General features: G+C 34.2%; 2 protein-coding genes across 3 annotated transcripts in view; one reads left to right on the forward strand and one right to left on the reverse strand.

The window, feature by feature from the left end:
- Positions 1 to 32: 32 nt before the first annotated feature.
- Positions 33 to 1,670, reverse strand: LOC113497542. Its single transcript, XM_026877128.1, has 3 exons — positions 1,489 to 1,670; positions 1,287 to 1,403; positions 33 to 745 (listed from the first exon to the last, which is right to left on the reverse strand). The coding sequence occupies exons 1-3, from the start codon at positions 1,591 to 1,593 to the stop codon at positions 257 to 259; spliced, it is 711 nt and encodes a 236-aa protein (XP_026732929.1). The 5' UTR covers positions 1,594 to 1,670; the 3' UTR covers positions 33 to 256.
- An 8,303-nt stretch (positions 1,671 to 9,973) lies between these two features.
- The window catches only part of LOC113497362, an 87,450-nt gene continuing 84,963 nt past the window's right edge, over positions 9,974 to 12,460 (forward strand). The window contains exon 1 of one of the 2 annotated variants that reach the window (XM_026876898.1): positions 9,974 to 10,302. The gene's annotated coding sequence lies outside the window, so the exon portion shown is untranslated. The remainder of the gene's footprint in view (positions 10,303 to 12,460) is intronic. The other variant, XM_026876900.1, reaches the window with a different exon arrangement.

The raw sequence follows: 12,460 nt of genomic DNA on the forward strand, positions 1-12,460 counted from the left end.
CTTAATAAATAATTTTGTTAAACTTACTTGATTTCAACCTTTCCCTTTGTTTAATATTAATGATTCTTTGGCATGATTTTATGTGTCCAAGATACCACTTTTGTCTCTCTGAAATAGAACCTGCTTTTAAAATCTAGATCTCTGGATAGAACAGTCACAAAAGCCATAATGTCAGTCCTATCGGACCTTATAAGTTAACTTGCAGAATAACATAACAATACTTTAATATCAATCTGTTAGCATAATTAAAGAAAGGTCAATTAACCATTGTGCAATGCAAGCAAATACATAAACACATTGGTATGTCAGTACTGGTGCTACTGCTGTCCATGTGGAAAAGAGACAATACTATACCCAGTGTAGTGTGGCATCCCGCTACTATGGTAGCACCAGTAAGTCGCCGCAAAAAAAATACTTTTAAATACATACCATATACTTTCTTGCACTTTCTACATTTAAATTGTTTGATTATCCTTCCTTTTCCTTTATCATTGCTTTTCTCATCAGTTTTTTTGTTTGCAGTATCATCTTCTATATCCGAATTACTACCTTTTTCTTCTATAAAGTCTGTTGTGAATTTCATGGGATCTTCCATGTGTGGTGGCTTACTATCTTCGTCATTATTTTCATTGAAATAAGAACTTATTTCGAATGACGCCCCATTTGAAACATAACTATCTCTTGATTCCTCATTTTCAGCATCGATTTCAGTTTTTATATTTTTGTATATTGTTTTAGGATCAGTCTAAAAAATATTTTCTTTTAAACAAGTATAGTTTTGAATGATGATTATATTGTAATCGAGTAGTGTGTAAGTTTGTACATAAATACAACCCATAGCAATCTAGGTCATTCTTAATATTTAAAATTTATTTCACTTTAGCCTTCTGGTAAAGTTGACATTATAGCTGGATAGAATTAATTGTTGAAATGTGTTCCATCTTATTATTCTAAATTAATTTCTAATAATCGGTGTTAGAATATGATTATACTGTAGTGTGTGTGTGTGTCAGTGCTTGCTAGCCTAAAATATGGATAAAGACCTAACCCCGCATACAATACAAGGTGTTAAAATTATTATACCCTATGAATGGACTCCGTTGTTTGTTCTTTTTCTACAGTATAAGAGAATCAAGAAAAACTGTTTGATCTTTTTACTGTAATGTTGTTATATTGTTAGAGTAATAAATAAATAAATGGATTTAAATATTTTGAGCCTACTTAACAACGGTTAGCACCCTTGCGCAGCTAAAAGAGGATATAAAACAAACTAAATAGGTACTTACTTTTTCTGATTTCCAAAGCTGTTCGGATTTTAAACATTCTTCTTTGAAACACGAAAACTTTGTAACTTTCTCTGCACATTCTTTACACAGATATCGGGGTACATCTTGAGTAGTGACCTAAAAGAAGTTAAATAATTGAAAATGAAACAGACTACAATACCTTGATAAGAAGAAGATAATATTTTTAAATTAATCAACATACCGCCAAACCAAAACAATAGTTGTAAAGGTTCAGAAATCCATTGCTTTCGTCTATTATTACCATATTTGAACACTCCGTGTCACGACATATTCTGCACTCTCGCATTTTTAATGTTTTTTCGTTTAAAGTACATAAGAAATAAGTTCTTTTAATTTTTATTTTAGTCTTATTTTCTATTTGTTTATTTGTTTATATTGCAAACACGACAATGTTTGACATTTCTTTTGGGATGTCAGTTAAATGTCATTTACCACTCTTTACCACTATTTGCTAATGTTCTATGAGACACTATAAGCCAGCCAATCATGATTCGAGACAAGTTTAACGGTGCATTGTGATTGGGTAAAATACTTGTCCAACATTCGAGGGTTGCGTTTCAGGTTACTTCTATGTTTTCAAGATAATTATTTAATAACTTGAGCATTGTGCACGTTATTGACTGAATACTTTTTGATCTGATCTTAGTATTTGCAATGGAATGTACTTAAATATTAAAATGCTAATACTAAAACGGAAAGCCCATAATTCTAGAGTGAGCATACGGAAATTATTTTTTTAGGAAGCAGGCAGTAATTACTAATAAGAAGACAAAAAAGGTAATATTTATAAGTAACACATCCCAGAAAACGTTCTTTTGCTATTAGTTCTAGGGAATAAAAAATAATAGGTGTATGAAAATTAGATTTTGTCCTATTCTCATACCTACCCAGTATGCACACAAAATTTCATGAGAATCGTTCGAGCCGTTTCGGATGAGTTCAATTTCGTACACCGTGACGCGAATTTTTTTATACATATAATACGCGAGAAATTTTAGATTATTTAGAAATAACTTAGCAATATGTATTCCTCCTCGAACTTTAATTGAAGATTCTATTACATGAAGGCTATTTAACACTTAACATACTTGACCTGTGTACAAAAGATTAAAAGTATCGATATTTTTAAGTTTTAGGGTAGAGGAAGTCTTTGTCATATTTCAAAATCAGTACCAAATTACCCAATTTTATGATCTATGGCAAATTCTGCGAATTATTCACGGAGTATGAGGCAAAAGTGAGATAAAATTGCCCAATTTATCAAACTAGTCAGTTTTTTGTGTTCCATGGAGGGAAACATTAGATCAATTTAAGCGCTCACATTATTCTACGAGGAACAAAAACATAAATTCAACCCTTGCTTTTTACTAGCTAGCTATTGAGTAAGACTTGAACACTTAAGCATTGTTGTATGGGACGTTTACCTAATTTAAGCAGATTCTACGTATACATCAATAAATTATTCAGCTCTTGTGCATGTGTCAAAGCAATTTCATAGGCGTTCGTTTTTTTCTTATAGGGACTCATATTTTGTCATGGGTTTAGTAGGTACTGATACCGGGAATTAGGTAAGTTATTTTAAAATCTCTTTAACTGCCACAAGGGGTGTTAAAATCAAAGATGACGTTCATCGTTTCTTTTTGGAAATTCCTAGATGTAGGTGCATCAATGGCTGGTCTTTAAACACCGGAGAAGAGAAGTGCGTGATGAATTGATTTGCATTTCCTCCCACCGAAAAAATGCGAAAGACGTTGCACGCCAGTTCAGGTTTTGTTAGTAAGAGTCTGACTTTTTAATCCCAACGCGTAACCAATACAAATGATACCTAGACAAAAAGTTCCCCTTCTTACTAACCTACTTAAAACATCAAAAAATATCGACAGCTATCTGCAAAAACTTACCTGAGTAAGAGTAAATAAATACACGAAAAATAATTTATACCGGCAAACTGGCATCGGAATGGCGATGATAATCTTCAAATTCAAAGGCAAAGGTGAATATTCTGTCCACGTAGTTCCCTTGTGCGTCTGCCCGTACTACGTGCCGCTACTTGGCATAACTATTTCTACATTATAGATACTTCGAATATAAGAGTAATCGAACAGATGCGAATGTTGAATTTATTAGCTTGTAGTTTCTATGGAGAACAGGTAAGTTATGGACGGGTGTTTTGTCTTTTACCTCACTACCTATATTTTTCGTTTTAAAATTGTTTTTGAGGTAGGTACACTAGGTACGTTAGGTAATTTATGAGTACCTAGGTTTTTAAAGTAGGTTCCTTTTTTGTATTGAGTTTGTTTTAGTGCCTGAAATGATTTTAAGATGTCGGTTGACCAATTTCTCAATCTATTCTCTATACTAATATATAAAGCTGAAGAGTTTGTTTGTTTGTTTGTTTGCTTGAACGCGCTAACCTCAGGAACTACTGGTCCAAATTGAAAAATTATTTTTTTGTTGAATAGACCATTCATCGAGGAAGGCTTAAGGCTATAAACCATCACGCTGCGACTAATAGGAGCGAAGATACAATGGAAAATGTGAAAAAATAGGGCAGGTATAAATCATAACTTATATCTTCTACCCACGCCACGGGAACGAAGTCGCGGGCAACAGCTAGTAATTACATAAATACATACCTACGTACTTTGTTTTCTAACTTTGTAATCTTTAGGATATGGTAGATATTTTTATCGATACAAGTAAGGACGTGTGTGCATAAGTACCTTAGTCAAAAATGGTACGCATCTATATCTAGTAGAATGTCTTGTAAATATTTCTAGTAGAACGTAGTTATGTATGCAAAATGAAATAAGAGAGAAAAACATTGAGGCTTACAGTTGCTCATCTCCGAGTGAAAATCGCGAGACTTGAGGGTCAACTAAGAAAAATGAGTCAGTACTACTTGTACCAGAGAGGCTAGAACAGGTCCCTAAATAGGCACTAAGCTTTTATTACTATTCCTTTTTATTAATTCATATACTGATACTAGATTATGGAACAAGTACATACATAGTTGCTTGTTTCATACTTTTATTACCGACTTATTACTCACTTGTTCAGTGTTTTTCTGTGATCCTTTATTTATAATACCTACCGTTTAGACTACAATCCTTTTTGTCTCCTCGCATCCAATTTTATCTTAATTAACATCTAAAATTTAATCGCATTTGAATTGTTTATATTGGTAATATAAACAATTGAAATGGTTTAAGATGAACATAGCGCTGATTATCACTGTTTATTCAGTACCCATTCAAAAAACCAGGATATTCGAGACTAAGGGTTAAAAGAGGTTAAACGATTTCCGCATTACCTACGTGTTTTCAATATCCGCTAAAACAAACATTCGCCCGGCTTAAAAATGATTAACGAAGAAATGTCCAAAAATTATACAAAAATTGAATAAATAAAAAATCACTTGTTCCTTTAATGGTTGACAAGTCCAGACTATGTGCAAAAAATATTACACAAAAATCTATTCCACCTATTACAAACAAGCTTATTTCATTTTGAAACATGGTCCATCTATTCTCAAAAGTACCAATTTGAACAACTCGTAATCATAACGAAGTAATGATAAATAAAAGAGCACTTAATTATACAAACGGTATTTACCCAAACCTTTTTACGGAAGGGAGCTAGGTTGGTACATTATGCACATAATCGGAATATTGTTACCGCCCATAATGGAACGCAAAATGAAACCAGAAACTCGGCGTACTTTAGCGGGCCCCGAGGCACTCATTAACGAGTTTTTGGGAGCCTCTCTTAATGGAATAAGTGTGGATGCATTAAAAATAACTTTACACAAAGGCATGGGGGCGTTCCTCATAAATCAAATAGGTAATGCTTTTAAATTGGAACATGTAGGCTCCGGTGTCAACATCGTCCGTCATAGCCTTCCGTGACGCAGGTAATAAATTTGGATATCAAATAAAATTACAAGGGTTCTGCAGTAACCGTAAAGTTGCAGTTTTATCGCTCGTTTTAGCTGTAGCAATAGGAAACTGCTTAGTTTCGGCATTATTTGAAGGATATATGTAAAATGCAGCTGGTTACATACTGCAGTGGCATCATATAACTATTTATCTTTGAAACCCTGTACTTATGTGATGTGCATTAAAGAATTACAATGTTCTATTCTGTTCTCGATGGCGTGCAATTGACGCCTAGGAGAGGATTATTTTCAGCGCTGGACGAATATGGGCTGATGATGATGACGATGATTCTGTTCTTTAGTTAGTATATTTTTTGCAGAATACTATTTTTTTGTGATGACGACTATTAATATTCTTGGTGAAATTGGCTATCGAATCGAAAAATACGTTTTTCTCTATAGCAATAATATAACATCGTAAAATAAAATTTTATCCGCTATGAGGTTTATGGGCCAGGTACAGAGGTTAATATTACCCCTTTAAGAACCAAGCTCTGGATGCAAAATTTTAACGTAAGTGGTGGTACTTCGAACATAAGCCAGATCGTGATTGGCCTATATATCAATATTGGTGTTAAATTACATTCGATAAGCTAACACCCTGAAACTACACGTGCACTTACTTAATCTTGAACGGTTGGGCTTACGGTTGCTATAACTAGGCCAAGTGCTATCGAAACACTGTTAGCTTGATGAGATTGTTCGAAAATATGCTTCAATATCGACTTTATGCTTAAGATTGAAATTGATACCTTTTATAGCTAAGTGTATTAGGTTTTATAAATTATAAATTTTGATCCTAAGCTCGAGCACGATCAGCGTTAAGGTTTTACGGTTTTTAACTAGTTATCATTTTCTATTTTGAATTTTTAGGTACCTACCTAGTCTTTTAAATTAGTTGTACCCTAAGTCCTCTTTTGTTTGATTTCCTTTTCAACCGACTTTGTTATTTCTGAACTTTGGACTGACGGATTCCTCTTTCATTAAACGTTTTCACGTAAAACGAAAAAGGAATCATCATCATCATCATCATCATCATCATCATCATCATCAGCCTATCGCAGTCCACTGCTGGACATAGGCCTCTCCAAGAGCACGCCACTGAGATCGATTTTCGGCTTCTCGCATCCAGCTCCTGCCAGCCGTCTTGCGGAAGTCATCACTCCACCGTGCCTGAGTTTACGTATGCCGAGGCGTGGTCATATGGTTTCATAAAATTTCATCAAGTTTAACTCAGTAGTTTTCATTTGAAACTGGTTTTATCTTTGTTCTAAGAAAACATGCTTATCGAAGATGAGTTGTTAATATTTTAGATTAAGAATAGCCTCTCACAAACTCGAAATATACATAATTATACACTTTTATTTGGTTGTTACTAGAATACCAATAGCACCAGTGTTTATTAGCGGTCTTCCTATATTTTGACGTTTCCATTGTCTACAGCGTCCCATAGTTAGTCCTCGTATGTTTAATTTATTGATGAAAAGTGATGAAAGTAATTTCATCCCGAAACTGTTTACTTGTCCAGGAAAATTTCACACCAGAACAAAATTGTATGCTTACTCATTGATGATGGGGAGCCAAACGGCAGCCAAACGGACGATTGGGAATATTCCTAATTGATTATCTAGCAATTAAACATTTTAAGTCATGTTTTTCTATTTGCGTAGACAGATCTGCCGTGCATACAGAAATAAATTATTATAATATTCAGGTAATTGAGATCCTGTTAATTAGGTATGTTCGTTTATTTTTTACAAAATTAATTATCCGTTTTCAATTTAAGAAAAATCAATTCATAGCTCTTTTATCTTTTAATGTACTGGTGTTTTTGTTGACCAAGACGTCCAATCATTGTAACTTTTAACGTTGTGATTTTTAACAATATCATCTTAAACCCTACATGAACCCAGCAAAGCCACTATATCACCATGACATTACGTTACGAAGGGGATTCAATGAAAAACTGCTATCCCAATCGGTCATTGTGCTTGATCGCCTAATCCGACTTGTTGCTTCCACTCCGAGGAAGGTAGAACACTTACTTGAGTGCTACTTGATAAGGTAGTTGATTGATATTATTATTAGCCCATTTCGTGATGTAATTTGTTATTCTCAAGCTGATTGATTAAATAAGGACAAAGAAAAGATATTGAATTGCTCAGGCGTATTTATTGAGATCTCCTGCGCGACTCTGCCGACACTTTAGTTTTTGATTGAGTACCCCGGTTGGGACAGAAACTAGTCGGGCGATCACGATTCTTACACAATTAAATATTTGCCTCACGAAAGTTTTATATGTTTTTATATTTTGAATGAATTATAAAAACAATATGTAAGACGGCTGAGTTGGCAGGTAGGCTAATGATTAGACAGCAGATTTCAAGTGGTTTATCTTAGAGCATATTATAATGTATTTTAAGGGTTTTATCTTAAAGGATTTGTTGTAAAGTCTAGTAACGAATAATTACGACACATTCTCAATGCCAGAACCGCATTATTAATTCAATTATAGCAGATTACAGCAGAATATACTTAAAAATGACAATACCACAAAATTATGTCAGTATTATCGATGATTTGCAGACTTGATTGAATCAAACTTCTATTTTCATAAATGTCTGCTACAGTAACGAAAACCGCAGCAACTTTTATCATACTCTTGTCTCTCTCGAACGAAGAATCGATAAATGGTATGATTTTGTCACTGGTTCAACTATTATTTATTGGAAAACGACACTGTGGACGTGTGATCATTTATTTTACGTAGCTACTGTACCAACTGATATATATCGAACGATTTTCGACAAACAGCTCTATGATGACAATGGATAGTTTTAGTTCATACTAAAATTTGTTATACGCAAGTATTCGCATAACTCGTGGTGGTCTTGCGGTTCTCTGATTGGATCTGTATGTACCTGCACCTCATGAGCAGGTTCGATCCCAGCGAAAGTATATTACCAATATGAAGCTTATCAAAGTTTTATGTACTGTTTAATTATTCAATGATAACACTAACAAACTATGAAGGAAAGCGTCGAAAAGAAACCTGGATTCCAAATATTGAAATCTAAATTGCCAACCCGTAGTGAGCTAGCGTGGTGACTGTGGAGATCAATGCTTAACCCTTCCCAATATGGAAAAAGGTCTGGCCCCAGCAGTGGGACGTATGTAGGCTTACCTTATATATTGACTTTATTTTGTTCAGTACTTTTTGACACCTTTAAGGAGTCACCTCGCTAATCGTCATACAAGTAAAGAAAAAGAACGACATTTATACCTTCTATTTTTAATCCTATATCCGATATTATATCCAACGAGGAATAAAATATGGACGTACACAAATCAACAGGCTGCAGACTTCCAATAAGTCAAGCAAGTTCGAAATCGTAATCGGAAAGTCGTAAGCTGAAATCTGAACGTATACAAATGGCATTTTAAAAGCATGCACACACTTTAAATATAACATTAGCTTCAAGCGGTGAACGTATCGCGCGAAACCCGTGCTTCAATAATAAATATTCTAAACGTAAAATTGCCACTGTGGAAAATTTTCCAGAAAGTCCATTTGGAACGAAAATGAGAAATGTTGATAGTAACTATCCTGAGAATGAGTCATTATTGAAATGAAATGATGTAAATGTAACTGTTAACTGTCGGTAGCCCGACTAGTCGAACTGCGACTCGCGATCCCGCCGCATCTGCTCATGATTAAGGACTCCGGTTGCGTCCGGAACTAGTCGGGCTACCCCGATAAATACGCGTGAGTAAACCGTTACATCATTTAATAATGAGAAATGTTCAGTGGTAGCTCTGATTAAAACCCTATATCCATGCATTTAGTAACTTGGAATTTGTAACCGATTTTTATTTATTTTTAAGAATATGTGGTTATAACGACAAAAGCATACAACAACTTCAAATAAAAAAACTACTAAACCAAACTGAATGAAATTTCATGCCAAAAGAATTTAAGGTTAAATGAAAAAAATAATCGACAATATCGGTTCATCCAGTCAGAAGTTTCGATTCCAGTTCAAGAAACAAATAAAAATAATCCGCCTCTTTTTAAAGTCGCTTTTAAATGAGCAGCTTATTAAACATACAATGTCCAAATGGATCTTCTGTGCTTATCTGATATATGCTGTGGTAAAGACAGCAGCGGGTGGCTAGTCCCGCAAGAGACTGCGTCATAACATTCCCTTTATTTTTTTATTGTTGTTTTCTGAGGACCTTCGTTCAAAGCCACAATTATAATAATAATATAAAAAGTTAACAATGTTTGCGTTCTGACATAATAAGTAGCTTTTTTTTTTAACATTATGGAGATTTTATCGCATTGCTTTCTTAAGTTGTAAACACGTGAAACTTTTTAATATTATTTTGTTGATTAGTAGATTTTTTTAATCTAGTATATTATTACTTATAAACAAAATATATATATAAAACTAATTCATTTAAAATTATAATATTTATATACTTAATAGATACTTAAATTATAAAATGAAAAAAATCAAAACTTATTGAATAAAACTGTTTTCATAGGAACTGACTTTGTTTCAAATTATCTTAGAATCATGTCAAAAAGATTTTTACGAGAACTTATCCAACAATGATTTGTTGATTTTATAGGTAAAAACAAAGATTTTTAGTTTTTTTAACCCCCTAAATATACTATTCGTAACATTACAATAAATTGAAAAATAAATTCGATAATTTTATCAGTGCATTAAAAAAAATCGAATGAGTTCGATCACTCAGATTGAGTCAGTGAGATAGGAGTTGTAATGTCTGTGCGTACGTCATTATGGGGCAGGTGTCCGCTGCTATTTACCGCCCTACTTATTCAAGTGCTCGCTGTGGGGGCGTAGTTCCACGCTTATGGATCGAGGGAACCCAACCAGTGAGTACCGGAGTGCCGGCCCGCGCGGACGCCTCGCACTCAGACCCTGCCATCGGCGAAACGAGACAAATATACGTAATCATCGAGGATAGAAAGAGACACTACAGCCAGCTCCCTTTTCAACAGGTCGTTATTGTAACTTCCACTAAATGGTGATTCCGTGCAATAATTCTTACTTCTGTTGTACTTTTATTAAATCGTTCGCTTAAACTTTTATGAGTTTTGCAGTCATATTCTTAAGAAGTTACTTTGCTAACAAATTTTACGATTATTTGATTTTAGTGAGGTTCTGTGTTACTTATTGTTGGTGGAGTTTTGGCTTAATGTGATGTTAAATGACGATACGACAAAGTTTTCGAAAGCTTTTATAATCGAAAGTTGTGAAGGCTACAAAATAAGTGCTGAGGAAAATTACATACTGGAGGACTGTTCTTTAATCGTAGTATGGAATTTTCTAGAACGTTCTCGTTGTGGAATTGTTGTAAGCAGTATGCAAGCATTAGTTGTATTCACGTACGCGCGCCCACCTGATGATTTGTGGTCGCAGGCGGCCATTTATATCAATGAGGAGGAAATTGTGACGTTTATCCGCTTTGTTATCTCAACACACACTTTTATTACGGCTGAGTGAAATCTAAGGAGGTTTATCCCAAAATTGCTTGATAAATGACGGTCTCCAAATAGTTGATAACCTTATTTGTGGATTCTGAGGGAGTACGCCACATATTTTTTGGTCGTGGAAAATTGACAACCGCTAGATGTGTTGACTGTCAATAGTTTTTTCGACGACCATTCTGACCTATTTCGTAAAATAGGCTTCAATAAAACATGTTTAAAAAAATTGAAGCTTCACTATTATCAGTTACAATTACATGAAATAGTTTATGATTAATGATAGTGATAATACTTTGAATTTAACGTCATTATCAAAATAATGGCACCCGAGAGATTAGTGATTATTTAGTTTTAATGCTTGATATGAAACAGCGGGGCTATTTATTAGTTAATCGTGTATTGGGACTGCTAGAGCAAAATATTATTATTTTTATTGAAGACTGCTTAATATCTTATATCATTAGAGAATATTTAGTACCAATTGTATTAACGAAAGGTCGTGTTCTGGCAAATATGGGTCATTTAGACCGCTATAAAGAAGTCCCATAAGATCAGATCGCCTTGAGCGTACGAAATGGATCGGAGATCACAATAATTTGTGATTAGTCTGATGGGAAGTTGTTGCTCCCAGATGTATTAAAAATACTTGTTATATTTCTATATTCTCGTAGGCTATTAGTAATTTATGAAGGTTTTTTAACTATTTAAATAAATTTAGTAAAATCCAGTTAAAGTTTATCACATTCAAAAATAAATAATGAAATTAAAAAATGCAGTTTGTAACCGTGGATAGTGCTGTAAACGTGCTTCAACATGCATATAAAAAAAGTTAAAATTAAATTAAGGACAAATAATAATAGGTAGACAAAGAAGTAAAAAGTAAAGTAAACGAAAAAGCTGCATTACTTAATCTGTCGCGCGGTTCCTGTGGTATGTGTATGTCGGGACTCTAGTTGCCTTTTAATGGGCCGCTCAAGTGGATCCTGAGAATCTTTCTATAGGGTTTTGAGCGTTGGTTTCCTTGTCCGATTTGCAATAGGAAGTCTTGTGTAATATTGTCAATGCAAAAGTGTTTGATTTTTATCCATAAGCTGCCAAATTGCTCAGCCGATTTTGATGGGGATATAGGCTTTGAAAAAATACTGAAGTCTAAGCGGGCGACACCTAGTAGACAAGTGATGAATGGAATTTCCAGTGTGATTACGAATGCCTTTTTAATTAAAACTAAACTCGATGTTCTTGATTGCATTATTCATATTATTGCATTTACAATCTTGTTTTAAATCACCGTTCAATCACCGTTATTCAATTCTCCGTTGACTTATTGGAGATTTAGATATCAAACATTTAAACATAAAAATCAGTTAAAAATGAATTAAATCACAAGCACAAAAATCACGCCATGTTTAACCAAACAATGCTGATAAGATATGTTAGTGCCACTAATATAAATGAGTGTAAGCGACTGCACTCATCTGGAAGCGTCAGATTTCGGGCGCACCGGCTCATTGCTATACCTCGAGCTTATTAATAAGTCTTCCTCAATTTAATTACTTACTTCGGCTGGTGGCTTCGCGCTGCCAGTTATTAAGTACATCGGCTATTTCCGTCACTATTCGTAAATTTTCGGAAACTGAATCCCGCTCGTGAGAATTATCACGATAAAGTTGATCATCAGCCCCTAATATGTACAGG

The sequence above is a fragment of the Trichoplusia ni genome, chromosome 9 (genome assembly GCF_003590095.1).
Source record: "Trichoplusia ni isolate ovarian cell line Hi5 chromosome 9, tn1, whole genome shotgun sequence".
Lineage (NCBI taxonomy): Eukaryota > Metazoa > Arthropoda > Insecta > Lepidoptera > Noctuidae > Trichoplusia > Trichoplusia ni.

Bases quoted from the DNA above. Each gene is read 5' to 3' on its own strand.
- LOC113497542 (XM_026877128.1), bottom strand. From the start codon at position 1,593: ATGCGAGAGTGCAGAATATGTCGTGACACGGAGTGTTCAAATATGGTA. The intron at 1,404-1,488 runs GTATGTTGATTA...AACTTCTTTTAG, and splicing joins ACTATTGTTTTGGTTTGGCG to GTCACTACTCAAGATGTACC. The intron at 746-1,286 runs GTAAGTACCTAT...AATATTTTTTAG, and splicing joins AGCTTTGGAAATCAGAAAAA to ACTGATCCTAAAACAATATA.